At 46.9% G+C, this 27,975-nt stretch overlaps 2 protein-coding genes across 6 annotated transcripts in view; one reads left to right on the top strand and one right to left on the bottom strand.

Moving 5' to 3' along the window:
- Window positions 1-27,975, top strand: part of APBB2 (amyloid beta precursor protein binding family B member 2) — a 404,376-nt gene that overhangs the window by 296,474 nt on the left and 79,927 nt on the right. For all 5 annotated transcript variants that reach the window (XM_064366631.1, XM_064366633.1, XM_064366628.1 and 2 more), the window contains 2 exons: window positions 20,117-20,263; window positions 23,308-23,435. In XM_064366631.1, coding sequence (XP_064222701.1) covers window positions 20,117-20,263; window positions 23,308-23,435 — 275 coding nt within the window. The remainder of the gene's footprint in view (window positions 1-20,116; window positions 20,264-23,307; window positions 23,436-27,975) is intronic.
- Window positions 27-9,696, bottom strand: LOC135270079 (keratin, type II cytoskeletal 8-like). The gene is made up of 2 exons (XM_064364852.1): window positions 9,649-9,696; window positions 27-686 (listed from the first exon to the last, which is right to left on the bottom strand). The coding sequence occupies exons 1-2, from the start codon at window positions 9,694-9,696 to the stop codon at window positions 27-29; spliced, it is 708 nt and encodes a 235-aa protein (XP_064220922.1).

Below are 27,975 nucleotides of genomic sequence, written 5' to 3'. Positions count from 1 at the left end.
AGGCTGGGAGGGGCTGCCACAGCTGTTCACTTGGGCAGGATGTCAGAGGACTCAGATGCCAGCTTCCCATCGTGGGTCTCAATCTTCTTCACAACCACGGCCTTGGTGGAGCTGGTGCAGCTGAAGGAGCTGGAACCCGCACCAGAGCCAAAGCTGGAGCCTGGGCTGTAGCTGAGGCCGGGGCTTGTGAGGCCCCCACAGGCAGAGCTCAGACCACCTGCATAGCCGCTGGTAGTCTTAGTATGGATACTCATGTTCTGCATCCCAGACTCCTGCCGGCTCTCCTCACCCTCCAGTAGCTTGTGGTAGGTGGCGATCTCGATGTCCAGGGCCAGCTTGACATTCATCAGCTCCTGGTACTCATGCAGCTGCCGCACCATGTCCTGCCTGGCTCGCTGCAGGGCGGCCTCCAGCTCCTCCTGCTTGGCATGAGCATCCTTAACGGCCAGCTCCCCATGCTGCTCAGCATCTGCAATGGCGGCCTCCAGGGAAGCCCTCTGGCCTTTGAGGCCCTCAGTCTCAGCCTGGAGCCGGCTGATGTTCCAGTTCATCTCAGAGATCTCAGTCTTTGTACTCCGCACGTCATCCCTGTGCTTCCCAGCCTGCATCTGCAGCTCCTCATACTTGATCTGGTATATGCTCTCCACCTCAGCCCAGCTGCGGTTGGCGATCTCCTTGTACTGTGCCTTTGACCTCAGCAGTGATGCTGTTCATTCTCTTAAGGCAGAGCTTCCTTCTTGTTAGTGACAACTCTGGCTAATGCTCTCAGGACTTGGGTTTACTCATCTGTGAAATGAGGTGGCAGGGTTCCAGGGTCCCCAGAGCGCTCGGGTTCTGGATCTCATGCCATGGTTAAATGCTTCTCCCCCAAGAGCAGAGTGCAGAATCCCAGGAGTCAGCCCAGAGAGCTCAGACCTTGTAAACGCGCTCTCTGGGGTTGAGAACAGCCGTGTTTTTAATTGAGGTCTTTGTAGGTCTTTGTACTTTATGAACTCATTGAGTTCGTTTCAGACACTTAGCAAAAAGTTGGAGACTTTTCATTTCTTGGTGACTGGTACAGTAAAACCGTTCTTAGAAAACAACCAGTGAAAAGTGAAATTAGCCCTGAAGATAATTATTGTTAACTTTTACCGAGTACCAGGTATTGTTCAAAGCGCAGCTTTGCAGGTGTAAATTCATTTAACCCTCACTAGGATCAGGCTCTGAGCTCAGGGGCTGAGGATACTGCAGACCAAGCCCCTGCCTTTGCGTAATTGACACTCTAGGGCGTGGAGAGACAAACACACAAGTGGAATGAAAGTACATCGGGTGACCAGGCGCAGTGGCTCACACCTGTAATCCCAGTACTTTGGGAGGCCGAGATGGGCATATCACGGGGTCAGGAGATCGAGACCATCCTGGCCAACATGGTGAAACACTGTCTCTACTAAAAATAGAAAATTAGTCAGGCTTGGTGGTGCATGCCTGTCGTCCCAGCTACTTGGGAGGCTGAGGCAGGAGAATTGCTTGAATCCGGGAGGCGGAGGATTGCACTACTACGCTCCAGCCTGGCAACAGAGCAAGTCTCCAAAAAAAAAAAAAAAAAAAAAAAAAAGAAAAGGGCGAGTGAGCACTGGGAGTGGTAGCAGCTTCAAGTAGTCAAAGAGGCCTCCCAGAAGTTGACACTGAGTAGGAGATGAAAGCAGGCAGATTGGGAGGGTGAGGGGAGGCCATGGTGATGCGTCCCTAGTGGATGAAGGATCAGCCTGGAGGCCACTGTGCCTTTAAGCCAAAGGAATAACCAGTGGGGATAAGAGTCGGATAAAGTGTGTGAGAGATATTTCACAGTTGGCAATGTCCTGAGAGATTTTTTAACCCAAACGCTTCTCCCTCCTCAACTGCTCCCTTCCCCATTTCACTTGTCAGATATCAAAAATGAGGTCTGAGTAAATCAGATGACATCCTGGAGGTTCTCGTCAGTGCAGAACTAAGACAAAAACCCAGGGACTCGTGGTTTCTAGTGCCTGCAACTCACTATACCAAGATCTAGAAAGCTGAAGAATAATTAAGCACCTCCCCGCCCCACTACCCTACGCCCCTCCATTCTAGCTCTGCAAAGAACGGATACTGCTGATTCTCGTCATTCATGGCAATTGTGTTCTATAAAGTCACCACCAAAACTGAATTAGTGAATATTGAGGCATTGCTCCTAGAGGAAATACAGAGTTAGGTTCTCGCAGGCCTCTGGTCACAGCATGTTCATCACCTGATCAGTATCTAGCCTTGTTTTGTGTATTTCCCCGTATGTATGTATGTATGTATGTATCTGTTGAGACGGAGTTTCGCTCTTATTGCCCAGGATGGAGTGCAATGGCATGATCTCGGCTCACTGCAACCTCTGCCTCCTGGGTTCAAGCAATTCTCTTGCCTCAGCTTCCCTAGTAGCTAGGTTTACAGGTGCCCACCACCACGCCTGGCTAATTTTTGTATTTTTAGTAGAGATGGGATTTTACCATGTTGGCCTGGCTGGTCTCAAACTCCTGACCTCAGGTGCCCCACCTGCCTCAGCCTCCCACAGTGCTGGGATTGCAGCCGTGAGCCACCATGCCCGGCCCCCTTATTTCATATATGTTATTGATGCGTTGACCTTCAACTCATGACCACCAGCACCGTAACTGACGCCTGAATGACTTACCTAACATATATGTTTCTCCATAAGGCACATCATAGCTTTCTCGCACTTAAAAGCACTTTAGCACTATTCTCAGGAGCCATGTTAAACAGCAAAATCACTGCTAAAGGGTACGAAAAAGTGAAAAATCTGGTACTAAGTGGATCACAAAAAGGACATCTCTTTACAGTATGAGAGCTGAAGCAAGAAAGGGGAATGTCACTTAGCTCGACCTCAGCTAGGAACATGTGCATCAGGCAACTCAAGTGTTTTGCCACCCTGTGCATGTCCACAAATGACCACAAGAGCACCAGGGGTATGGACTTTGGGTTACAAATAAACTTTACCAAGTAGGTGAACTTGCAGATATGGAATCTGCACACAATGAAGATGGACCGTATTTGCACTAGATCTGTTCAGAGGAGGGACTTTATCCAAGGCTCAGCGGCATCGTTCTGAGTGGACTCATCTACGAGGGCACATTTTAGGATAGAGCGGACCAAACTAATTCCGAATTGCCTCAGATACTGCCTAGGAGCATGCTTATGGCAAACGGTTGTGAAAAACTGTACACTTGTTTATTTGAGAAGTGCATTTTCCATGTTGCAAATATACCTGTTACTATTTGAGACTGAACTATGTAACTTCACCATCGCTCATAGCGTCCCAGCTCTGACCTCCCAGGCCGGCGGGTACAGCCTGCCTCCTGACTGCAGGTTCTCTCTGCTCCTTTCTCAGGATCACCAGCTCCCCTAGAGCTCACGTGGCCTAGAGCTCATTTCCCAGCAAAATGCAATGTTCCACTTCATGTGCAGGGTTCAGTGTGCATTCTGGTTTTCCTCTGCGCTTACTCTGCAAATAACGTTTCTCAGCTTTGCAGTAGCAGAAACGTAATCTGTAGTGTAAATCAGCCATGCGGACCTCAGGACTTGCTTTCCAATCTTTTCCAAGACTCCTGCAGGGGGAAACTAAAATACCACTCACACTTTCAGGGAGTAAGAATGGTTTCCCAGTAGCACAGACATCTGCTGCATATCAGCAGGAATAGAAGCGGGATTCTGCCAGCTGAGCTTCTTGGCCTCGACTTACATGGGCTCTTACTCAAACTCCGAGAAAGTGGGATGTGAATCTCATGTTTACGGCACACACTCAGCTTTGCTTGGCATTTGAGCATATCCGGCAGGAGATTTGATGCAGCAGCTCCCTTTTGTGTAACGTGTTCACTGTTCCACTGGGGGAGTTTCCACGGTCACTCTCAGATCATGATTCTTGGAGATGCTTTATAATAGCTAAGCTGTTTTTCTAGGCCCTAGGCTGTGGTGGGTTAGGGGTTTCTAGGAGACATTGTGATTGGGAATGTGGCTAGGAGGATTTGACAGCAGCCCTATATCAGGCTGCCAGGGGTTGGATTTAAGAAGTCTCTTCCGGCCAGGTGTGGCAGCTCACGCCTGTAATCCCAGCACTTTGGGAGGCCAAGGCAGGTGAATCACCTGAGGTCAGGAGTTCGAGACCAGCCTGATCAAAATGGTGAAACCCTCTCCCTACTAAAAATATAAAAATTAGATTGGGGGTGCTGGTGGGTGCCTGCAATCCCAGCTACTTGGGAGGCTGAGGCAGGAGGATTGCTTGAACCCAGGAGGCGGAGGTTGCAGTGAGCCAAGATCGCGCCATTGCACTCCAGCCTGGGCGACAGAGTGAGACTCTGTCTCTTAAGTAAATAAATAAATAGGCCTGGTGGTTCACGCCTGTAATCCCAACACTTTGGGAGGCTGAGGTGAGTGGATCACGAGGTCAAGAGATCGAGACCATCCTGGCCAACATGGTGAAACCCCGTCTGTACTAAAAAATACAAAAATTAGCTGAGCGTGGTGTCACCCGCCTGTAGTCCCAGCCACTTGGGAGGCTGAGGCAGGAGAATTGCTTGAACCTGGGAGGCGGAGGTTGCAGTGAGCCGAGCTTGTGCCACTATACTCCAACCTGGCACCTGGCAACAGAGCAAGACTCTGCCTCAGAAAAACAAAAACAAAATAAAAATAAATAAATAAATAAATAAATAAATGAAGTCTCTTCCACAGGCTCCTGTCCCACTCTTTCATGAGACAATCTCTATTTTCTGTTAAATAAGAAAGAAAATAGATGCTTTTGCAGAAGCATTTGGCTTTTTGAACAAAGTAAATATTATTGAGTTCTGTGCTTGTCCCATATTGCTGAGTGCAGGAATAGTCAAAACCACGCTCTCCAAAGCTTCTGTGGGCCTGCTCAGTGTCTAGGGGGTCCAATTTAATGAGCAGGCCCCTCAGCATCTCTGCTCTGAAGCTGAAAGTCTGTGTTGGGGCAAAGGGAGGAGGGAGGTGATGTCATGACAATGAGTTATCTAGATCCCACTGGTACCTAGAGAAGAAATTAGCACAAAGCTCTGCATGGAGGCTCAGCTCCACACAGGACTCCGTGTCCCACTGGGTGCCCAGAGTGTTGATCTGGAACCAGCTGGAGGCCCAGATACGAGGACTGCAGACACAGTAAGAGCTCAGGATTGCACCTCTATTGAGGTGCCCCAGGACCCTTGGATATGGGATCCAGTCTGCAGGTTCCAGGCCCCAGCAGCTTAAGATGGAGCTCCTGGTAAACCAGACATGGATTGGGTTGGGTACTGGGCAGAGTGGACTCACAGGAAGGACTGGCCCTGTGGCCTACATCGTAGACACCTGGAGTTGGATATGATACATGACCCTAGGACCCCCAGCTGAATGGATATTTTATATGACTTTTATATCACTAGGCATGGCTTAGATCAGGATTTGCTGATAATGTAGAGCTAATCATCATAAAAGCTGACACAATGCATGCTTGCCAGGTACCAGTGTGAGCATTTTATACACATGATACCATTTAGTGCTCCCGACGTTCCTTAGAAAGTAAGTCCAGTCATCCCCTAGTACATGCAGAGGACTGATTCCGGGACCCCCGAGTCTGCTAGATCTACACATCCTCAACATGGTTGTCCCTGAGGAGCCCGTGGATTCAAAAAGGCAACCCTCTATATACACAAATTCTGCATCCTGTGAATACGGTATCTTCATTTGCTTGAAAATAACCTGTGTGGACCTATACAGTCCAGATAATCCATGTCCTTCAAGGGTCAACTGTATGTCTGTTGTTTCCATGTTAGAAAAGCCAAGACACAGGGGAAGGTCAGCAACTTGCCCCGTGTCACACAGGAATTAAGCAGGGAGCTGAGATTCAAACCTGCATTCTCTGACTTCAGAGTCCAGGCTGTACACAATTTTACTGTTACTCTACTAAAAACATCTGCTTCCCATGGGCTGTGCTGGGCTGGCTGCCAGGGTTCACAGGGTTCCCTCGAATCCTCAGCAGCACCTGCAAAGGCAGAATTATCCCTCCAGTGATGAGAGGAGGAAACTGAGGACGATGAATGTACTGAAGGCACTGCTGCGGAGTGGTGGTCCAGGACCCCCAGCCAGGTCTGGTCTGTTCTAGGCATGATACTTCAGTCTGTCTCAGGCTCGAGTGTCTTCATCTGACGAATGTTTCCTGAGCATGTAGCACATCTGGGGCCACTTTTGAGTGGTGGGCGTACAGAGGTCCACAGAACAGGCCTGATCTCAAGGAGCTCCCTTTAGATTGAGCATTTCTGCTAATAGAACAGCTAATGTAGAGTAGAGAATGGGGAATCAAGACTAGGGCTGGGAGCTGGGTGCAGTGGCTCAGGCCCATAATCCTAGCACTTTGGGAGACTGGAGCAGGCGGATCTGTTGAGCCCAGGAGTTGAAGACCAGCCTGGGTAGCACAGTGAGACCCTGTCTCTACAAAAAAGAAGAAATTAGCCAGATGTGGTAGTGCATAGCCTGTAGTCCCAGCTACGGCTACTTGGGAGGCTGAGGTAGGAGGATCACTTGAGCCCAGAAGATTGAGGCTGTAATAAGCCATGATCTTACCAGTGCACTCCAACCTGGGCAACAGAGCAAGACCCCTCTCTTAAAAAACAACAACAAAAAAAAAACTAGTGCACTTTGGGAGGCCAAGGTGGGTGGATCACCTGAGGTCAGGAATTCAAGACCAGCCTGGCCAAATGGTGAAACCCTGGCTCTGCTAAAAATACAAAAAAAAAAAAAAGAAAATTAGCCAGACATAATGGTGGGTGCCCATAATCCCAACTGCTAGGGAGACTGCGGCAGGTGAATTGCTTGAACCTGCAAGGCAGAGGTTGCGGTGAGCCAACTTCTTGCCATTGCACTCCAGCCTGGGTGACAAGAACAAAACTCCCATCTCATAAAATAAAATTAAAATAAGGTAAAGTATGACTAGAGCTGGGATCCCTCTGTTCCTCAGCTGTGCCACTTTGCTAAACTGATATCCTCTTCTGGAAAATCAAGATAATAATCCACCCCGAGGATTAAACCTCAGATCAAATCCAACTCTGCTGTTTATTTACTGTGTGACATCAGACAGTTCGGCTAAGGTCTCTGAACCTCAGTTTCTCCTTTAGAAAATAAATATAGCACCTACTTGGTAGGATTGTTGTGAAAACATGTTGTGCAACATGCTGTAAAGCATGCAGCTTGTGATCTGTAAATGTCAGCGCCCACCTTCATGCTTTCCCTGCCAAGACCAGGCTCTTAACTTGTGTATAAAATACTCAGCACAGAGTGAGCCCTCGGTAAATAATCACTGCTAGTATCATGATGATGATTGTGTGATCATCAGATTACATATGTCTAATGAGATATGCCTGCAAGTTCGTGTTTAAGTAAACATACACATAATTTGTTTCATGACATTCTGGAAACATTGGGCTACGTCTCTCATTGAACCCACCTCTGCTCAAATTTTCCATTGATAAAAATAGGCCTCATAATGCCAGCCTGGTTCCTGGACAGGAAATGCCTAATGCAATTAACTATTTCTGTACTAACTCACAACCCGGAGACATGTCTCTGGCATGAGTGAAGAATCTGCAAGGATCCTGGCCGTTACGATGCAGATTGCCAGGCTCCTCTGCCAGCATCGTTGTTCGTCAGCCTGCAGTGGCCTGGGGATTGGAAACCGCAGTGAATTTCCTGCAGAGTGAACCCTCTCATTAGCCAACCTGAACATGCATTCCTCTGACACTTGCGTTTCTCTCTGTGAATTAATAAGTTGACATTCTGGTTGATATTTTTTAATTTGTATGACTTGTTCATTACATGCTGATGACTGAACCCACTCAGCAGGTTAATGAGAGTTGGTGTGGTGCAGGCATTGCAAATAATTGCCACTGCACGGTGCACCAGCCTTTCTTTAGTAGCAGAAGCCCTTCTGTGTAAGGGCAAGAGTGGGGCCACTGTGACAGAGGAGGCCCAGAGGCCTCAGCCCCCACATTGGGCTCCTCTGCAGGTTGCAACTAGACCTAACAATCCTAGGCTTCTGGAGAACGGTATGGAGAGCAGTGCTGTGGCCGGGATGGAGGAGGACACAGGTAGCAGGCAGTTAGTCAGTTGCCTCGGCATTTCCTTTGCATCTACGGGCCTCCTTGCCTCCAGAGATCTGTTAGCAGGTTTTGGGTTATGGCACACCCTGGTGGACAGTTTGTGTAAGGGCACCCACACCATCTCAGGGCTTTTGGTGCCTGAGGTCGGGGCATCCCTTGGGTGGGCTCTAAGGTTCTTCTGAGACTCCTCAGGACCAGCCCAAAGCTATAAATCTAGAGGTGGTGGGCTTTGAAGTACTCACTCCCCATTGAGGGAGTATTTCCTTCGCCTCAGTGTACTCCTGGCCTTGAATTCTTTGGGACTTCTTTAGAATGGGCTGGCCTCCCTGGGCTCCGATGCCAGCCGAGTCTAGCTACTGGGTGTACCCAAGGCTGTGAGGGGGGGAGGCGGCACGTTGTGCACACGTGTGTCAGGGCGAGAGGTGTGAGGTGTGGCCTGGGGAGCCTACCCTCCATCTCTCCGTCAGGAAAGCCGGCATTGTTGCCGCACCTAGGAGGCAGAGAGGCTGGTGACAGGAGTTTGTCAGTACACAAACTCAGGCTTCACTGCCAGCTCCGCCATATGCTCGTGGTTACCTGAAGTGTGTACACCACTGTGTGTTTGTTGGCTGGGGCTGCCATCACAAAGTACCACAGACGAGGTGGCTTCAACTACACAAACTTTCTTTTCTCACAGTCATGGAGCCTGGGAGCGCAAGGTCACTGTGACGACAGGGTTGTTTCCCCCTGGGGCCTCTCTCCTGGGTTTGTGCTGGCCACATTTTTCTTCTGTTCTCACGTGGCATCTTCTCGGTGTGGGCGCCTCCCTGCTGCCTCCTCTTCCTAAGGAGACCCCCCCCCCCACCCACACACACACACACACACACCCCTGGGCACAGTGGCTCACGCCTATAATCCCAGCACTTTGGGAGACCGAGGTGAGCAGATCAGTTGAGCCCAGGAGTTCCAGACCAGCCTGGACAACATGGTGAAACCCCATTTCTACAAAAAAAAAACAAAAAACACTTTTTTTAAAAATTAGGGGACATGATGGTGCACACTTGTAGTCCCATTTACTCGGGGAGGCTGAGCCCAGAAGGTCAAGGTGTGATGAGCTAAGATCATGCCACTGCACTCCAGTCTGAACAACAACAAAATTAGGCCGGGTGTGGTGGCTCATGCCTGTAATCCCAACACTTTGGGAGGCTGAGGCAGGCGGATCACCTGAGTTCAGGAGTTCGAGACCAGCCTGACCAACATAGCGAAATCCCGTCTCTACTAAAAATACAAAAATTAGCCAGGCATGGTGGTGCGCACCTGTGATCCCAGCTACTAGGGAGGCTGAGACAGGAGAATCACTTGAACTCAGGAGGCAGAGGTTACAGTGAACCGAGATCGCACCACTGCACTCCAGCCTGGGCAACACAGTGAGACTCTGTCTAAAAATAAAATAAAACATTGCAGCATCCTCCCCGTCTCCAGCATGGCCTCAGACCACTGACCTTCATCAAACTCATTTCCCCTTCCCCACTCGAGCCACATGAGTCAGGAAGGAGTCCAGGCTGCTGCTCTGGGCCATCGTACCCTTACCGAGCAGATCTCTCAGTGCAGAGGAGTGAGGAGCTTTTGCTTCCCCTGAATAAGCCTGGGGAAGGAAGCAAAGATTACCCAACAGTAGTTAAAGTAGACGCCAGATCTCATCTCAGCTCCCACTGGAGTGAGACTGCCTTCGTGCATTCTCTCCAGAACCTCAGTGGTTCCTGTAAATCTCAAAATGATTGCTTTTCTCAAGGTTGCTTCGAGGCAAGTCTGCAAGTGCACTTTCTCCGGCAGAGGGAGGCAGTTAGGAATAGACGCCGCAGCAGGCAGGAGCTGACGGGAATGGCCCAGGGGAGAGCTAGGAAGGATGCATCTGCTTTGAGAGAATCCTTTCATTTTCATTTAAGGACTCGAAATCAGGGAAGCTTTACATCCTGGGAACTTGGGCAGCTCCCTGTTGTGTGTGAAGAAGGACTGCGAAGCCACTGCTCAGCTGCGTTGCCTCGTTCCCCTTCCTTAGCTTTCATTTTGTGTGACTGCGTGTGCATTGGGTGTTTCCCAACTGCAGGGGATGGGGTTAGTATTCCTGGCCCTGTGAGCAGAGACAGAGGTGACCCAGGGTGGGAACTGCCCTCCACGAAGGGACCAGCCAGTAGTGGGTGGCAGGCAAGGAGATGGATATCGTGGGTGATACTTCAATTACGGATCAACCCTTAGTGCCTGGCACGTGCTAAGCACTACATGGGGGTTAGCTATGATCATGACCATCCTCTTTGTAGAAGGGCCTGTCAGATGTTAACATCAGGGGAGCTTTTCCGGTTACATTGTCTTGCTCTGAAAAATAGGAAGGGGGAACATTAAGTAAATGGCACTAGTGGGCCCAGGGCCTCCAAGGGCCGTGCATCATGATTTCTGCCTGAATGCTCACTGTGTTGTAGACAGTCTGGGGAAATGGCAGGACAGCTGAAGCACTCACTGGGGCCAGCAAAGAAATGCTCTCTGGGTCCTCCCTGGCCACCGAGGTCTCTGCCATGCTGAATAATGAATCAGGCTGATTGCTTGCTTCAGCCGGCTGGAGAACTGGGTCAAGCTTCACTCCAGAGAATCCCCAGACACCTCTCTGGCGGAACCCACTGACATCCTAGATCGGAAAAGCATTTCAGTATTCCCCAAAAAAGCGATAACAAAGCTTAATTATATTTAAAACCGTATACATAACGACGGTGATCTCCGTGTCTGCCTGTAATGACCACAAATGCCAGTTTACTAAAGACTTCTCTATTATGGAGGCAACATCCAAGAGGTATTTAGAATCTTGAAAAGCCTGTGTGTATTTTGAATGGACTCTGTGAAAGTTGTTTTAGGTCACAGCCCTTTGCTCACTGGCTGCTTTATTTATTTATTTATTTATGTATTTATTTATTTTTGAGATGGAGTCTCACTTTGTTGCTCAGTGGCACAATCTCGGCTCACTGCAACCTCCACCTCCTGGGATTAAGTGATTCTCCTGCCTCAGACTTCCAAGTAGCTTGAATTACAGGCACCTTCCACCATGCCTGTCTAATTTTTGTATTTTTTTAGTATAGACGGGATTTCACCATGTTGGCCAGGCTGGTCTCGAACTCCTGACCTCAGGTGATCTGCCTGCCTTGGCTTCCCTAAGTGCTGGGATTACAGGCGTGAGCCACCACACCCAATCCATTTTTAAATTTTATTATTACTTTTTTTAAGAGATGGTGTATCGCTCTGTCACCTAAGCTGGAGTGCAGTGGCTTGATCCTAGCTCACGGCAGCCTTGAACTCCTGAGCTCAAGTGATCCTCCCACTTCAGCCTCTCTAGCAGCTGGGACTACAGGTGTGCACCACTGTGCCTGGCTAATTAAAAAAATTTTTTTTACAGACCATGTCTCGCTTTGTCACCCAGGCTTGTCTTGAACTCCCGGCCTCAAGTGATCCTCCTGTGACAGCCTCTCAAGTAGTTGGGATTACAGGTGTGAGTCACTATGCCTGGCTAGTTTCTTGTATTAAAAGCTGGATGTTGGGGCTGGGTGGGGTGGCTCATGCCTATAATTCCAGCACTTTGGGAGGCCAAGGTGGGAGGATCACTTGAGCCCAGGAGCTTGAGACCAGCCTGGACAACATGGCGAGATCCTGACTCTACAAAAAGTCAAAAATTAGCAGGGTATGGTGGTGGGCGCCTGTAGTCCCAGCCACCTGGGAGGCTGAGGTGGAGGGATTGCCTGAGCCTGAGAGGTCAAGGCTACAGTGAGCCGTGATTGTACCACCATACTCCAACCTGGGTGACAGAGACCCCATCTTAAAAAAAAAGACAACCAAAAACCTGGGTGTCATCTCACCTTGACAAGTCATTCCGTCCTGCCTGTTGGCTCCAGCTCCAGCCACTCAGAAGTTGTACAGTCCTTTCCTGCCCCCTTTGTTTCCCTATACCCATTTCTTCTGTTCACCCTTAAATTCCTGATCATTTCCTATGTAGAGCCATTTAACCATTTTCCTTATCCACTAACCAAAAAAGGACTGTGATGCTAATTAGAAAGCTTTTGCTAGCCCCGATGCATAGACACACATACAATGCTATGTAACCTCCTTGGAATTCTTTTAAAGTACAGTAAATCTTTATTTAACATCATTAGTGAGTTCATAGAAACTGCAACGTCAAGAGGAACGATGTATAAGGAAACCAATTTTTTTTTCTCATCCATGTTATAGCAAAGCAACATTGAAAGAAGTTGAACAAAACAACCTTCTTCAAGATGGGTCATTTTGCTTAAAGTTACAGTTTCCAAGAACCTATCAATGACATTAAGTGAAGATTTACTGTACTTTATATTCTTACAGCTTTTGGAAAACAATTGAGAGCTTTGGACCATCTTTCCATAATCTGCACATGTGCGTGCACACATGCACACACACACACACACACACACACAATTTTGGATATATTTTCAGGGGGTTTAGAACTTTCTGAAGCCCATCCATGGATCTCCCAGGTCTGTGGACCCCTAATAAAATCCCTGAAATGTGGCCAGGTGTGTTGGTTTATACCTGTAATCCCAGTACTTTGGGGGGCCGAAGCAGGTGGATCACCTGAGGTCAGGAGTTCGAGACCAGCCTGGCCAACATGGGGAAACGCTATCTCTACTAAAAATACAAAAATTAGCCAGGTATGGTGGCGCATGCCTGTAATCCCAGCTGCTCAAGAGGTTGAGGCATGAGATACGCTTCAACTTGGGAGGCAGAGGTTGCAGTAAGTGGAGATCGCGCCACTGTGCTCCAGCCTGGGAGACACAGCAAGACTCAGTCTCAAAAAAAAAAAAAAAAAAAAAACCAAACCCTGAAGTCAGCTGATGAGATGGAACCTGTCCTTCTGAAGAGGCTCTGCATCTCTCCCTGCCCCCTACCACCTAGGAGTATCCTTAGTGATACTCAGTCATTAATTGTCAGAATAAAACTGGATTGGCATAGCTGGCTATGATGTGTCAGGACTGGGGGACCAGAGACCTTGAGAAAATAGTGGCCACTTTTTCTCACCTATTTCCTTTGGGCCAGCCCCTTTGCAAGATTCTTAATCTAAGCTCCCAACTCATGCTTGTGCCTCAGTGTACCCTTCATTCACAGCCCATGCTATAGATGGCTGCTCTGTGTCTGCTCTGTCACAAGCTTCTCAAGAGTAGGAATTTATCTACTCCTAGATGAGTCTGCAGGGAAGAATAGGCACTCAACTCTGTAGGTCCTCCAGGAACTAATAGGCACTCAGTAAATTTTATCAGCTCAAATGTACAGTTGTTATTGTGCTACAGGATGATTAGGCTTGAATGGTAAGTAATTCCCATAGATGAGTGCTAATTAGGATTACATTTGTAGTGTTGGGTCACATCTTAGCCTTTTGATGTGAACTTTTTTATTTTTTTAACATCTGTTACTTTTATTGGTTCTGGTACCATTTACCTTTTGGTCACTATCCCTCCGCAGTCACAGAGCAGCGGCTGTGCCCTGGGTGTTGGATATGCCTATTCGTGGACATGAGCTCATTTTACCACTGTCTTCATCAGTCCTGTTCCCCGAGGCCGACCCGCCTGGCTAGAGGCAAGGCCCACATCCCACGGCTCACTGGCTCTGGCCCTGGTCTCGCCCCTCACTGCATCCCCTGCCCCACATGGTCCCTGGAGGAGGTCCCCGAGTTTTCTGACAGCATGCTCTCATTCTGCTGCTTGCATGAAAGCCCAGGGGAAGGAAAAGGACAGAAACGTAGAAATTCAGCTGGGGAAAGAGAAATGGAAGGTTGGGGAAAGCAAAAAATGAACTAATAGTGTTTTCCGGAACCAGAGCGAAGAGAACGAAGTAAATGTTTGCTGAGGGACTGCAATGGCCCAGCCACTTACCCTTTGTCATTTCATTTTCACTGTTCAACTGAGTAACCTTAGATTTTTCGGAGGCTGAGCATCCACTGATTGGAATATAGTTCGAACCCGGGACCATCTGGTCATGGAAACCAAGGCTTTGCTCTGTGTTCTGCCCCACAACACATCTTTTAGGAAGAGGTCCTCTGTGGGAAGATGGCTCTTTTATAAAACTCAGAGATAGAAGCTGCAAACAAGATGAGTGTTCCAACTAAGATAGGATGACTTGATTCCATTGTGGAAGGAGAACAAATGGAAGAAAAAGAGGCCCAGGCCAAAAGCTGTGTCCCTTCTAATTCAGCCATGACCCAGATCCCTTAAATGCCCATAGTAACTAACAACCGTAACAGAAGCAGCAGCAAACTCTAATTTAGCCCAGTTAATCCTCACAACATTTGATAGGTTGTTGTGTGACAAGTTATTTTTAGTACCCACATTTTATAATGAGGACATTGAGACATAGACGGGTTAACTAACTCACCCCAGGTCAAAAATGATAAGAGACAGCCAATGGGATTTGAACCTAGATTTTACTTTCAGTCTTAGGAACCACATAACTTTGGATAAAGAAAGGAGCCATCTGTCTATAGCAGTGGTTCTCAGGTATGGCTCCCAGATCAGCAACTTCAGCATCATCTGAGAACTTGTTAGAAATACAGATTCTTAGGACTGAAAGGCTGAAAAAAAAAAAGAGAGAGAGAGAGAAATACAGATTTTTGGGCCCTACCCAGACCAACTGAATCAGAAACTTCAGGGAGGGGCCCAATGCTCTGTGCGTGTTTTCTTGGGGTTTTATTTTGTTTTGTTTTTGAGATGTAGTCTTGCTCTGTCACCTAGGCTGGAGTGCAGTGGCACGATCTCAGCTCACTGCAACCTCTGTCTCCCAGGTTCAAGTGATTCTCCTGCCTCAGCCTCCAGAGCAGCTGGATTACAGGCACTCACCACCACGCCTAGCTGATTTTTGTATTTTTAGTAGAGATGGGGTTTCACCATGTTGGCCAGGCTGGTCTCGAACTCCTAACCTCAAGTGGTCTGCCCACCTTGGCCTCCCAAAGTGCTGGGATTACAGGCGTGAGCCACTATGCCTGGCCTGTTCTGTGTTTTAAGAAAGCCCTCCAGATGATTTATTCAAATGTATTGTGGTCTACAGTACATCTCCATATGCTGGCTTTGGCTAAGATCTGTTAAACTAGAGAAATCCTTAAAATCCACTAATAGAAAATAGTAAAAGTTTATCATTAATAATAATAAAGGCCGGATGCAGTGGCAAATGCCTGTAATCCCAGCACTTTGGGAGGCCAAGGTGGGTGGATCACCTGAGGTCAGGACTTCAAGACCAGCCTGGCCAACATGAGGAAACCCTGACTCTACTAAATAAAGACAAAAAAATTAGCCAGGCATGGTGGCGCATGCCTGTAATCCCAGCTACTCAGGAGGCTGAGGCAGGAGAATCACTTAAACCTGGGAGATGGAGGTTGCAGTGAGCCAAGACCACGCCACTGCACTCCAGCCTGGGCAACAGAGTGAGACTCCATCTCAAAAACAAACAAAAAAGAATAATAAACATTTGCTGAGTTTTTACTGTCTGCCAGGCATGATGCTAAGCATTTTACCAGCATTATCTTCTTTAGGCCTTACACATGTTGTAAGTATAGGTGACATTATTATTTTACAGATGAAGAGACTGAGACTCAGAGACCTGAGGTGACTTACTCAAAGTCACCAGCTAGAAAATACCAAAATCATGACTTGAATCCAGACCCCTCTGATGACACGATTCTAACCTGAACCATTACTCTTTAGCCCTTTTGGTTAAGAACTATTGAAGAACAGGCATCAAAGTGTATATGTTGTGTTTTTTTGTTATATATATATTTTAAGGGGCAGATGACTTGATTAAATATTCTGAACTCTTCCCATGCTCCAAGACGAGGATTTATTCCCAAAACTGGTGATGCCCAGCGTCCCTGAGTTTAAGGGAAAATGGTGGTAGTGGTTATGAACCTTCCTGGCCACACGGGGGCAGCACTAAACAGTGCAGGTTGCTCGTTGCTGCTCTGTTCTTTGGGAAGAAGCCAAGCTGGCACCTGGCGGAGCTCTGTATTCCCCATACACCTGCTTCCTTTCCCTTTGGCCACACGGAATGGGGTGAAACTCTTCAGATAGAAACCAAATTAACAGCAAGGTTGCACAAGAAAATTTATTTTAAATAAATTCACTATAGTAATATAAGTTGGGCTTCTATTCATCAGCATGACAAAACAGCATTCTTTTTTCTTTTTTGAGACGGAGTTTTGCTCTTGTCACCCAGGCTGGAGTGCAGTGGCGCAATCTCAGCTCACTGCAACCTCCGCCTCCCAGGTTCAAGCGATTCTCTTGCCTCAGCCTCCTGAGTAACTGGGATTACAGGTGCGCGCCACTACTCCTAATTTTTGTATTTTTAGTAGAAACGGGGTTTCACCATGTTAACCAGGCTGGTCTCGAACTCCTTCCAAAATGCTGAGATTACAGGTGTGAGCCACCACGCCTGGCAAAAACAGTATTCTTAATGTGCTGGGGTGAGGTCAGCTGATTTGCATTTTTTAGACAAGAACGATACTCTTGATGTTCAGAATTTTTGATCAAATTTTTGTCATTTTGGACTCAAAGGAGAGAAAACAGCCAGTATTCTTTTTTACCTTCTTTGTTGTTACTGAATTCTTTTGAGCAGTCCCAGGTTGGAGGGTTTGTAGTAGGCAGTTGGAGACGGTGGAAAATTCATTTCTGACTTCTGGTTTTAAGAATATTATCTCACAGTAACACTGCTGTCTTAGGGTTCACCCCCACCAGGATCACTGAGATGCTCTCCTGATGGCAGCTTCTGTGGATCTCAAATCCCATTTCCACATGGGCATGCCACAATACCCCACCCAAGCCCCAGTTTCTATGCCAGAGGCCAAATTCACTAGAATTTTGACTGAGATGATTATATAATTTGTTGTCTAACCCAGGACACTTTTTGAGAGTACAAGGGGCTGCTCTGAATAATTTTGCCAGAATGACAGGGATACCCCAGACTATTGGGAAAATTCAGACATTGGTCACCCTAATCTTCTTTCATTGTTCCTTCTTGTTTATTCCAGTTAAGTGTTATGTGACAAATTGAGTGACTGTATTTATTTTCTCATTGAACAAATGTTCGAGTGTTTTTTATATGCTAAGTTCACTGCCTATATTATTTTCTCCTCACAAAAACCCTCGAAGTAACTAATATTGTTACTCCCATTATTACAAACGAACAAAATTGGGACTTAGTAAATGGCTTGTCCAAGTCCCCAGTACCAGTCCATCAGAGAGCTGAGATTGGAATGCAGGCTGTTTCTACTCTTGATCCATATACACTCAGAACCTCATTGAGGGGCAGGCATGGTGGCTCACTCCTGTAACCCCAGCATTTTGGAGACCAAGGCAGGCCAATCACTTGAAGTCAGGAGTTCAAGGCCAGCCTGGCCAACATGGTGAAACCCCGTCTCTACTAAAAATACAAAAATTAGCTGGCCGTGGTGGTGTGCACCTGTAATCCCAGCTACTCACGAGGCTGAGGCAGGAGGATCACTTGAACCTAGGAGACAGAGATTGCAGTGAGCCGAGATCATGCCACTGCACTCCAGCCTGGGTGATAGAGCAAGACTTTGTATCAAAAAAAAAAAAAAAAAAGAAAGAAAGAAAAGAAAAACAAAAAGGAACTGTATGGCTGTTTATCCAGCCTTCTTTGTCATCCTAACTCCATCTGACATTGTCCTTCCACGAAAATCTCGGAGGCACAGAGCAAAGTGGTTAAGCGTAGGAGCCCAGAAGCCAAACTGCCCAGGTTCGAATCCTAGATCTACCACTTACCACCTTTGTGTTTTGCTCAGTTTCTTTGTGTATAAAGTGGGTACAGTAACTTATCGACCTCAAAGGGTCGGGGTGAGGACTGACTGAGTTAATACTTTTGACATGTGAATAGAGGTGGCAGGGAACAAGGTTGGATTGGCAGGCCAGAGGAGTCAGCTGGGACACTGTGATTTTACCGACCAGGGCCTGGGTTGGGAACCGACATGGAAGAGAGGTTCTGCACAGTACTTTCTAGAGCAATAGCAGGGCATGGGCACTTAGGGGCTCAGACTGGCAAAATCGTGCATCTTCATAAAGCAGCACATTTGGTGGGGCGCTTCTGTGGAATATCCAATGCATCCACCTAGAGAAACTTTGAGACTGAGGGAGCAGAGCTGTGGAGGGGGCAGGCAGGCCAGCCAAGACCTGGCCAGCCCTGAATTGGCCACAGCCAGCTCTGGCACCCAAGACCTCTTCACCATCGAGCTGGTTCCCTGCAGTGTGTACACATGTGCAGAACCTTTCCTCAAGACTCGGACTCCTGAGTAGCTTCTGTGGTTGTCACGGGAACTGCCTTCTCTTTTTGGTTTCTTTGTACAAGGCACCTTGTGCACTGTCAACACAGTGGCAGCGAGGTGGTTACACAGCCCTCTTTTCTAGGACATGAGGATCAGCACTGTTTGCTTAAATGGGATGTTTAGTCTTTGATATTTTGGTGAGTTTTTTTCCTGACACAGTGTGTTCAACCACTCAGGAAGGAGGTGCCCAGTTTGTGCATGGTGACTGAAAGGGGACGGTGGCACTAGACTGAATGTGGTCACTTTAGGACACTTTGCTGCATTTCTTCATGTGGTTATGAAGCTCACATTTGGAGACTTTACAAGCTGTTCTTCAACAGCCAGTCTGTTGGCTCCCAAGGAAGGGTGGCTCCGTGCCTGCCTTTCCTATCCCAGGAAGGTGGCCTCCGGGCCACGACGCACAGCTTGCCTGGGACCAGGGATGCAGAGAGGGATGAGGGACCCTGCTCAGGCGTGTGGCAGCCCTGGCAATCACCAGAAAGGCAGATGCTATAGCCAGGTCACCCTCGTGTGCACTGGGAAGTTTTTCCTTCATATGTCTTTGAATTTTTTACTTGTTATAATAAGCAGCATATAGTATTTTTTAATTAAAGGGAAAAATGGAATTCCAGAACTTTAAAATAGAAGAGAAGAAGTATGATCTCAAACAGAATATCTCTAAACGATACAAGAATAAATCGTTTTTAAAGTACAAATCTGTCAATTCTGCAAGTACTGCAGCATTTCAAGATTCCTTCATCACAGACGCTATAGGACACAACACACTTATTTGTTATCATGAGTGCATATTTTTTTCCTTGTTTTGCTGCCTTTCTGGGTATTAGAGAAAACATCTTGCTTTTCTGTTATTAGAAACAAGTACCTAACGTGTTTAATTCATTCTTTCTCCACCATTTCTAGTTGCTTACCAAGTAACAGTTTTCACAGGGTTGCATTTCTCACTATTTAAAAAACTGCCTTATAAGAAGTATCAGGAGCTTGGAAATTCTTGTACCCATTAACCCTATGCTTATACTTCTGGTAATCTACTCTTTTTTTTATTTTTTATTTTTTGAGATGGAGTCTCACCCTGTCGCCCAAGCTGGAGTGCGATGGCATGATCTTGGCTCACTGCAACCTCTGCCTCCAGGGTTCAAGTGATTCTCCTGCCTCAGCCTCCTGAGTAGCTGGAATTACAGGCATGCACCACCATGCCTGGCTAATTTTTGTATTTTTAGTAGAGATGGGGTTTCGCCATGTTGGCTAGGCTGATTTCGAACCCCTGATCTCAGGTGATCCACCTACCTCAGCCTCCCAAAGTGCTGGGATTACAGGCGTGAGCCACCACACCCAGCCTGTTTCTGGTAATCTATTGTAAGGAAGAAATCTGAACATACACACACATCAGGCAAAATGATATTCATCACAACATTTTTTAAATAGCAAAAAATAATTATGATTTAATTTCTAGCCGTAGAGGATTTGTTAACTCAATCAGGTGACTGAACCTAATGAAGGAAATACAGGTGCATAAGTGTAGTACCTTGTAGTTGTGGGAGGAGAGTAGTGTAAACTGACATGGTTGACCAAACCACGGAGTGACTTCCTGTCCTCTTCGTCTGTCTTCCAGTGTTTTGCTGTGCGTTCTCTGGGATGGGTAGAGATGGCAGAAGAGGACCTCGCCCCCGGTAAAAGTAGTGTTGCGGTCAACAACTGCATCCGGCAACTTTCCTACTGTAAAAATGACATCCGAGACACGGTCGGGATTTGGGGAGAGGTGAGTGGCATGTAGAACGATGTGTGGCAGGCTGTTTACATTCTCCTGTGTTTCGGGAAGCCCTACAGCTCAGTGACACATGGTACTGAGGGGCTCTAAGGTGTTTATCAGGTGCCTTTTCCCATTAAGCCAGGAAGTGTAGGCATGGTGCCCCGTGTGACTAATCCCTTAGCACTGCCAGATCCCAGTGAGGACTGGGGCCCGGGACGAGAGTGTTTCTCAGCAGCTAAGTGACACAGATCCACAGGTGAGCTTTAGAGGCTCAGAACTCTCCTACATATGCCTGCAAAATGGGATGTGCCAGTCTATAAGAGCAGGTTTACAGACTGGAAGAGGAAGGACCCATATTCTCAAAGGGGAAGGCGACTTCCACACATACACACAAAAATGTCGATGCCTCTGCCCTAAAAGTTGACAAATTATCCTTTTATAACACTCTACTTACGGTCTGAAGGATCAACATTATACACGATTGTGGAATCGATACTTATGTATTTCTCCCTTTCAACAAAGTGATTGCATTTTGAAATGTTCGTTGAGATAATTTCAGAAAGGAAAGAAATAAGTACAGATACCAAATGTGTGTAAAACTCACATCAAACTGGAAAAGCTGTATTCCTGGTGTGCTCTGATTCCTGTAGAAATAGCACGTTGGGAGCGTCTTGGAATAGTGCTTGCTACATGAGTAGATGCTCTCTGCTTCTAGTGAACAGAGCGTGGTAGAAAAGTTTGCTTCTTGCTTGAGCTGACTGGAACTCCACTCACATTTTCTCCCAGCAGCATGTCCCTATGGGAGGTAGGCTTCCAAGCCTTTCCCTGGTGGAGTTTGTCTGCCTTGAAGTGGAGCTGAGTCACTGCACCACCAAGCTGACTTTACATTCCAGGCATAAGGGAGAGCTGGAAAAATTTTCTTCCATCCAAGAAAAGCCATTTACACTCCTCTGTTGTTTGACTTTACTGTCCTCTCTCACTGCATTATCTCCCATCCAAATACCCAGGCTGGCCAGGTACAGTGGCTCACACTTACAATTCCAGCACTTTGGGAGGCCGAGACAGGTAGATCACCTGAGGTCAGGAGTTTGAGACCAGCCTGGCCAACATGGTGAAACCCCATCTCTACTAAAAATGCAAAAATTGGCCAGGTATAGTGGTACGCACCTATAGTCCCAGCTACTGAGGAGGCTGAGGCAGGAAAATTGGCAGAGGTTGCAGTGAGCTGCGATCCTGCCACTGCACTCCAGCCTGGGCAACAAGAGCAAGACTCCGTCTCAAAAACCAAAAACAACAACAACAAAAAAACCCAGGCCTATGTTCCCACCAAATTCTCCACCTGTCTTCTCTCTCTCCTTCAGTCAAAACTACTGTTCCTTCTTGGCTAGGATTTAGAAGGAAGGTGGTTGTGATTTATACTAACATGTGAATGACTGACATTTGGAGGAGCCAGAGGTCTAAGGCAGCATGCCCTAGGCTCTGTGAATCTATTTCACCACAACAGTCTGTACAAGTTGTGTTTTCTGCCAGTGCTTTCATCTGTAAATAGCTGCTCTTCGGGGCAGATTTGAGACCAAGCTGGATCTCAGCTGTAGACACAGGCCACAGCTTAAACATTGGCTGACAGAGGCACTGGGATACCTGTCTCTGCTACCCTGAGCATCAGAGCTGTATTTCACTCTGAGAATGTTTGGTGGGAAACTAAAACATCATTCCCAAAAACTATACCAAAAAGCAATTTATCTGTTTCACTTTGAGATTTGAAGACCTACCAAGAAGCCTCACTGTTCTGCTGAGCCAGGTCTTCCAACATCAATGCCACAGCATCTAGACGACCTTTAGGAGAGAGAGTCTTTCAGCTTTGCAACAGATGTTTAATGATGTCTTAAGAGTATGCCTGGGAGGGCTAGGCGTGGTGGCTCACGCCTATAATCCCAGCACTTTGGGAGGCCAAGGCAGGCAGATCAGGGGCCCAGAGATTGCGACTGTCCTGTCTAACATGGTGAAACCCTGTCTCTACTAAAAATACAAAAAATTAGCCAGATGTGGTGGCACACACCTGTAATCCCAGCTACTTGGAAGGCTAAGGCAGGAGAATCGCTTGAACCCAGAAGGCAGAGGTTGCAGTGAGCCAAGATCATGCCACTGCATTCCAGCCTGGGTGACAGAGCTAGACTCCATCTAAAACAAACAAACAAACAAAAATTATGCCTGGGAGATTACAGGGGGAATCCAGTTGAATAGTCTAGTGCTTCTGCCTGCAAAGAGCCAACATAGGTGGGGAGGTGGGCCAGCAGTCTAAGACCCTGAAGAGCAGTGCAGGAGTGGAGAAACCCAGTGTTCCCCTGTGCTGGTATCATAGCAGCACCCACAGGTTCTGTGTCAGACCTTGAGCAAATTACTTAACTTTCAGCCTCAGTTTCCCCAACTGCCAACTGGCGATAGTAACAATCCAAGCCCTCAGAGGGCAATTTCGAGAGTTCATGAGCCAGTGCACCTTAAGTACATAGCCTAATGTCGTCATTTAAACATTAGCTATTGTTAGTGCTGAGAAATGTCACCAAGCTGTGCCTGCTGTCTTCTGGGCAGGTCACACAGCTAGGAAATGGTGTCTAAGCCGAGAAGAAGCAGATATGTTGTAGGTCTTGGAAGGCCGTCGAGGGGATATTTGGTAGGACCTGGCCAGAAGAATGGGAAGAGAGAGATTCTAAGAGTTTGACGGGCAAGGAATTAGTAATAGACTAAATTCTCCAGGGAACCCACCTTTAGCCTTTTGTTACAAAAATTCAGAAGTATAAATAATTAGATGTACGAGCAGCCCAGGGGACACATTTCAGAGGACTCGGAGAGGGAGAGAGAAATTGGGTATGTGAGGGGAATGTGAAAGATACCAATATCCTGGTCCAGAAGGGAAGTTTCTTAGGCACAGGAATTACGGACCCCAGGGTGGCTTCCTTTGATGGTTGACATGACGTTCCTAGATGGCCACATACACAGGATTAGGCTTTTGAGCCTGCATGAGGAAGACAGCATGTGTTCTCATTGTGTCCCAGGGGAAGGACATGTACCTGATCCTGGAGAACGACATGCTCAGCCTGGTGGACCCCATGGACCGCAGCGTGCTGCACTCGCAGCCCATCGTCAGCATCCGCGTGTGGGGCGTGGGCCGCGACAACGGCCGGTGAGTGCCTGGGTGGGGCAGTCCGGGTCACCTCACCTGTGTCCCTTTTCTAGCTGAACACCAAAGCACGGTCTCGCGGCATTTCACCGAATACGAAACTCATGTAGCCTCTGTATAGAAATGTAAAAAATGAAAGCGTGTCTCTTCTTCCCTGCCTTTTAAAGCCTTCAAACTGCTTCCTTTCCTGGTTTCTGTATCTCAAATCTCTTGTCAACTCTGATCTGATCCTGCTTTCTAGTTCTGCACGTGCCTCCTCCTGACCCTCTTCATTCAACCAGGTTTCCAACCCAGTCCATCTGAAGCCCTTTTCCTCCTCCTCTCTGCAGTCTTTTTAAAATTAATTCCATTTCATTCAGTTGAGTCTTGGCCATTTCGGAGGCCCTCCCACTGCTGTTTTCTTCATCAGGGGCTTACTTGAAAGGGGATGTGGTACAGCCTTTCATCCTGAGCCTCAGGTCGTTAAATCATGATTATCAGGAATTTCCGGGGTTTGGGATTGGCTAAATTTTTTTAACACTTGAAATGTCTGGTCATATCAAAATTCCATTTGTTGTATATTTTTCTGAAATGCTACTGAAAACGTGTTTTATAAGAAACGCATCTTTGATGTGTTACAAATTTTCTGTCCTCCAGGATGATTGGAAACAAGGAGTTGTGATTTTCAAGTGTGTATTTTAACTAATAAAGAAGCAGTTATCACAGGCTTTATGCTCAGAGACCATTGTTAAGTGATTGGTCACTTAAATGCAGTTGATTCTTAAATTATAGTCAATCTTTGGAAATTCCCAAAACGAGAGCATCTCCTAGCATTTAGGGATGAGCTGTGGGATGATAGCTCATTATTGTTTTGTTGAAAATGGACAAGAGCATTGTAAAAGAGGATAAAAATCTCAGATGACGTAGAGGTGGCTTCCTGAGCTTATGGTTCCATTTCTGAACATTCTGCTTTTTTATTGCGTCATGTGGTCCTCTCTAATGGGGTTGCAGTCTACCTTGGCTTATCACAGCCATTGTCAACCAACGCTGGGCATTAGTGTATTTGATTCAGTTCCAAGTCCTAAATCAGAATGGAAGGATTATGGCAAGTATTCATCAGTGAAAGAATAAGCATTTGTGCTGGAACCAGACATGAGAAATGGTCTGCAAAAGAGAGAGCTGAAACGTCTTCTCACTGCCAATTGGATAAACCTTCCTGGGAGCACAGTCTCATCTTTGAGCTTTTGTAACAGAGTGATGAATGATGACAGCTGGGCCAGGTGCTTTGGGAGAATGGGTGGATGGATTATGTGCGCACACCTGTCACTCACTCACTTGCCAGCGCTGTAGCAGTGGAGAGATGCATTGACATGAACTGGTTAATTTTACAGGGAAGCTCTCTGGTAATATTTGGTCATCGTTAAAAACATTTTGCTTTGATGGAAGGCCGTGGGTGTAAGATGCTTGAGCTTTTCCAGGTTCCTTTCCTCCAAGTTTGTTTTTAAGGTGGTAACTAGAGTGTGGAGCTCATTACATACGTGTACAAGTAGATGAGTTTTTTCTTAAGGTCAGATTGTCAGTGGATTGTATTGATGAGGTTTTCAGGTCACGATAACTCTTTTAAAATGAGGCCAAATGCTACAGGTCTGGAAGGAAACAAATGATTCAAACTCCAGTTGACAAAATTATTCAAGATCTCTGAGCCTCAGTTCTCTTATCTGTGAAGTTAGGATCATAGTAAGGACCACAACACATATGTATATGTGCACGTGTGTGTCTACTGTATTATACGGTTCAGTGATGGGGAGGTGGCAGATGGCTTTGTGAATGTTAGCCCTTGAATTTTAAACATTCGCTAGCAGATGCAGCTAATGACATGGCTTCCTTTTAAAGACAGTGGGGGTCGGAGAGGAGTCAGACCTCAGGAAGACTTGAAGTACGTTTGATCATGTGATCTAGAGAATGAGAGGCTGTTCCAGACCCTGATGGGTTCAGTTGTCCTACAAAGCAAGAGCTTCCCGCTCCCACACCCTGATGAAATCAGTGTGGATTAGGTTACATTGCCTTGTTTATGTTTTTGAAACATGGGCTGTATTACTCAGGTTTTTAGATCACTTCTTATTCTCACCCAGTGTTAGCAGGTGAATGTAATTTAGAAATACGTTCAGGGTTCCACACAGGCTAGCGGGACCTCAGCAAGATCATGGGGTCGTGGGTGCCTTCAGCTGGATTGGCATGGAAGCGGTAAATTTTAAAAGTGTGTTTGCCAGTGAAAGGCTCTATTTCTCCCCATTGGTCCCTGAGTTTCCATTCCCCGGAAGAAGGGGCCTTTGTACTGCTTTTTTCACTCTCCTTTGCTTTTGATTCCTTTTTTTTTTTTCTTAACAGCAATTTACAAGAGCAAATTCAATTTGTAATGCTGCAAAGGAAAGGGGTTTTCACTTTGCATGAATAAAACATAAAAGTGTTTCATTTTGCTTGCGAAAAACGAGCCCATTTCGCATTCTCTTTTTTAACTTTCCTTGCTGAGAAAGTGGAATCTCTTAGGGGATTTCTTGATGTGGTTAAAATGAATAAGAGAAGTATGTATTATACCAGACATGAAGGGAGCAAAATATTGCTGCAAACCCAGAGTGCTTCCCTGAGCCACGTCATTTCATAAATTATCAAAGTATTTTGGATGTCACATTTTCTTAAGTCTTTCAAGTAGCTTTGATTTGCTTTGAAGAAATTCGATAGGGAATGGGTTTACTTTGCATGAGGAGGTGATCGGCTATGGCACCCCCGCTGAGCCCCAGGGTCGAGTTGGAGAGATCTCTTATTATGAATAGCACGAGGAGTTGAGTCACATCAGACACTGGTCTTCTGTGGGGTTTTGATTGTTGCTTGTCTTCTTGAGAGCCATATCTGTCTTTATTATGGTGTTTTTTGGGGCCCATTTGCTTTACTGCCTGGCAAAGTGGGGGCTGCTTCCTTTTTCTTGGCCATAGCAGACTTGTGTTCCTTTTGATCAGTGAGGTAAATGTCATGGCCCCTAGAGATGGAGGCTGGGGCAAGGGGTTTCATGAGCTTTGTCTTTCTAATCCAGTGCAGCCCCAGGAGCACCAGGTTGGCCTGCTTTGCTTCCGCCTGCCCGAGGTGCAAAGGAGGGTGTATGCAGGTGTGTGTGCTCTGGGCCTTAGAGCTGGCATTTCTGCCCTTGGTGACTGAGGCCAATGACCAGAATGCCCCCTCTTGTCTTGTCTCTGTGGGTCTGCCAGGCTACTGTCCCAAGGGTGGGTTGGGAGGGATGTCCCCACCCATTTTCAGGGACCTGTGCTAACTTCTGGCTTCAGTGTTCCTCTTATTCACTCAGACTCCGGCGAGTGTCTTCCTCCTTATTCTTTTGCAGAAGTACCAAAACCAAGCAATCATTTCTTTTTTTTTTCTTTTTGAGATGGACTTTCGCTCTTATTGCCCAGGCTGGAGTACAGTAGTGCAATCTCAGTTCACTGCAGCTCTGCCTCCCGGATTCAAGTGATTCTCCTGCCTCAGCCTCCTGAGTAGCTGGGACTATAGGCACCTGCCACCACACCGGCTAATTTTTTGTATTTTTAGTAGAGGCAGGGTTTCACCGTGTTGGCCAGGCTGGTCTCAAACTCCTGACCTCAGGTGATCTATGTGCCTCAGCCTCCCAAAGTGCTGGGATTACAGGTGTGAGCCACCGCACCCAGCCCAGGCATAATTTCTGAACACAGGGAACTTGGAACAGGGACTCCCCTTTTGCCTTGTGGTTGATACAGGCTCATCTTCTGGGTAGGGGCACAGAGATCCTGTGTACTCACCAATAAGCCCTAGAGTCTGCCAATTTCATCCTTTTCCCTCAAGAAAGGAAAATGGATATTGACAGAGGGCTTCAGACCCCATAAATGGGATTTTCCCGAGAGGTTTCTCTATCAGTATACCATGAGGATGAATCAGGTAAGATGTTATTTGTTTTCCCTTGAGAAAAACAAAAAGATTCTACAGTCACTTGGTAAACTGAGTTAAACCAAAGTACACTGGGCCCTCTCAGAGGTTTTCCTATGCTGAGATGCGCTAGGACTCTGCAAGAAAGCGTTTCCCAGGCTTGGCTGGAACCCCTTCCTCGGTGGAAACACAGTCATATGGAACACACTTCAGGAAATACTGCTCTGGTTAGTAAACTCATTCATTTAAATTAGTGGCAACACTAAACTGCTGTTTTTTATTATTGAGAAAAAATTGGAATTACTTTTAATAAAAACTATTATAAGTGGAGACCCCATTGGGCCTGCTCTAACGAAGATAAAATTCCTTCATAATGAATAGCAACTCTCCCATCTAAACTCAAAGAATGGACTTAGAGGCATGAAGAACAGCAAAGTGAGACTTTTTAATAACGGTCTTGCAAAATCAGATGTCTAGTGGGCAAGCACACCCAGGACAGTCACAGCAGGTAATTTATCTCCTGGCACCAGTCCCTCCCCCAGTTCCTCAATGGCTGAGTACTATGGGATTACAGTCTTCCTGGACATTGCCTAAGTTTCATCATGCCCCTTATAAG

The sequence above is a fragment of the Aotus nancymaae genome, unplaced genomic scaffold (assembly GCF_030222135.1).
Source record: "Aotus nancymaae isolate 86718 unplaced genomic scaffold, 86718_ANA_hifiasm-v0.15.2.pri h1tg000006l, whole genome shotgun sequence".
Classification (NCBI taxonomy): Eukaryota; Metazoa; Chordata; class Mammalia; order Primates; family Aotidae; genus Aotus; species Aotus nancymaae.
The sequence above is the reverse complement of the archived record's forward strand: the minus strand, read 5'-3'. Positions and strand labels throughout refer to the sequence as shown.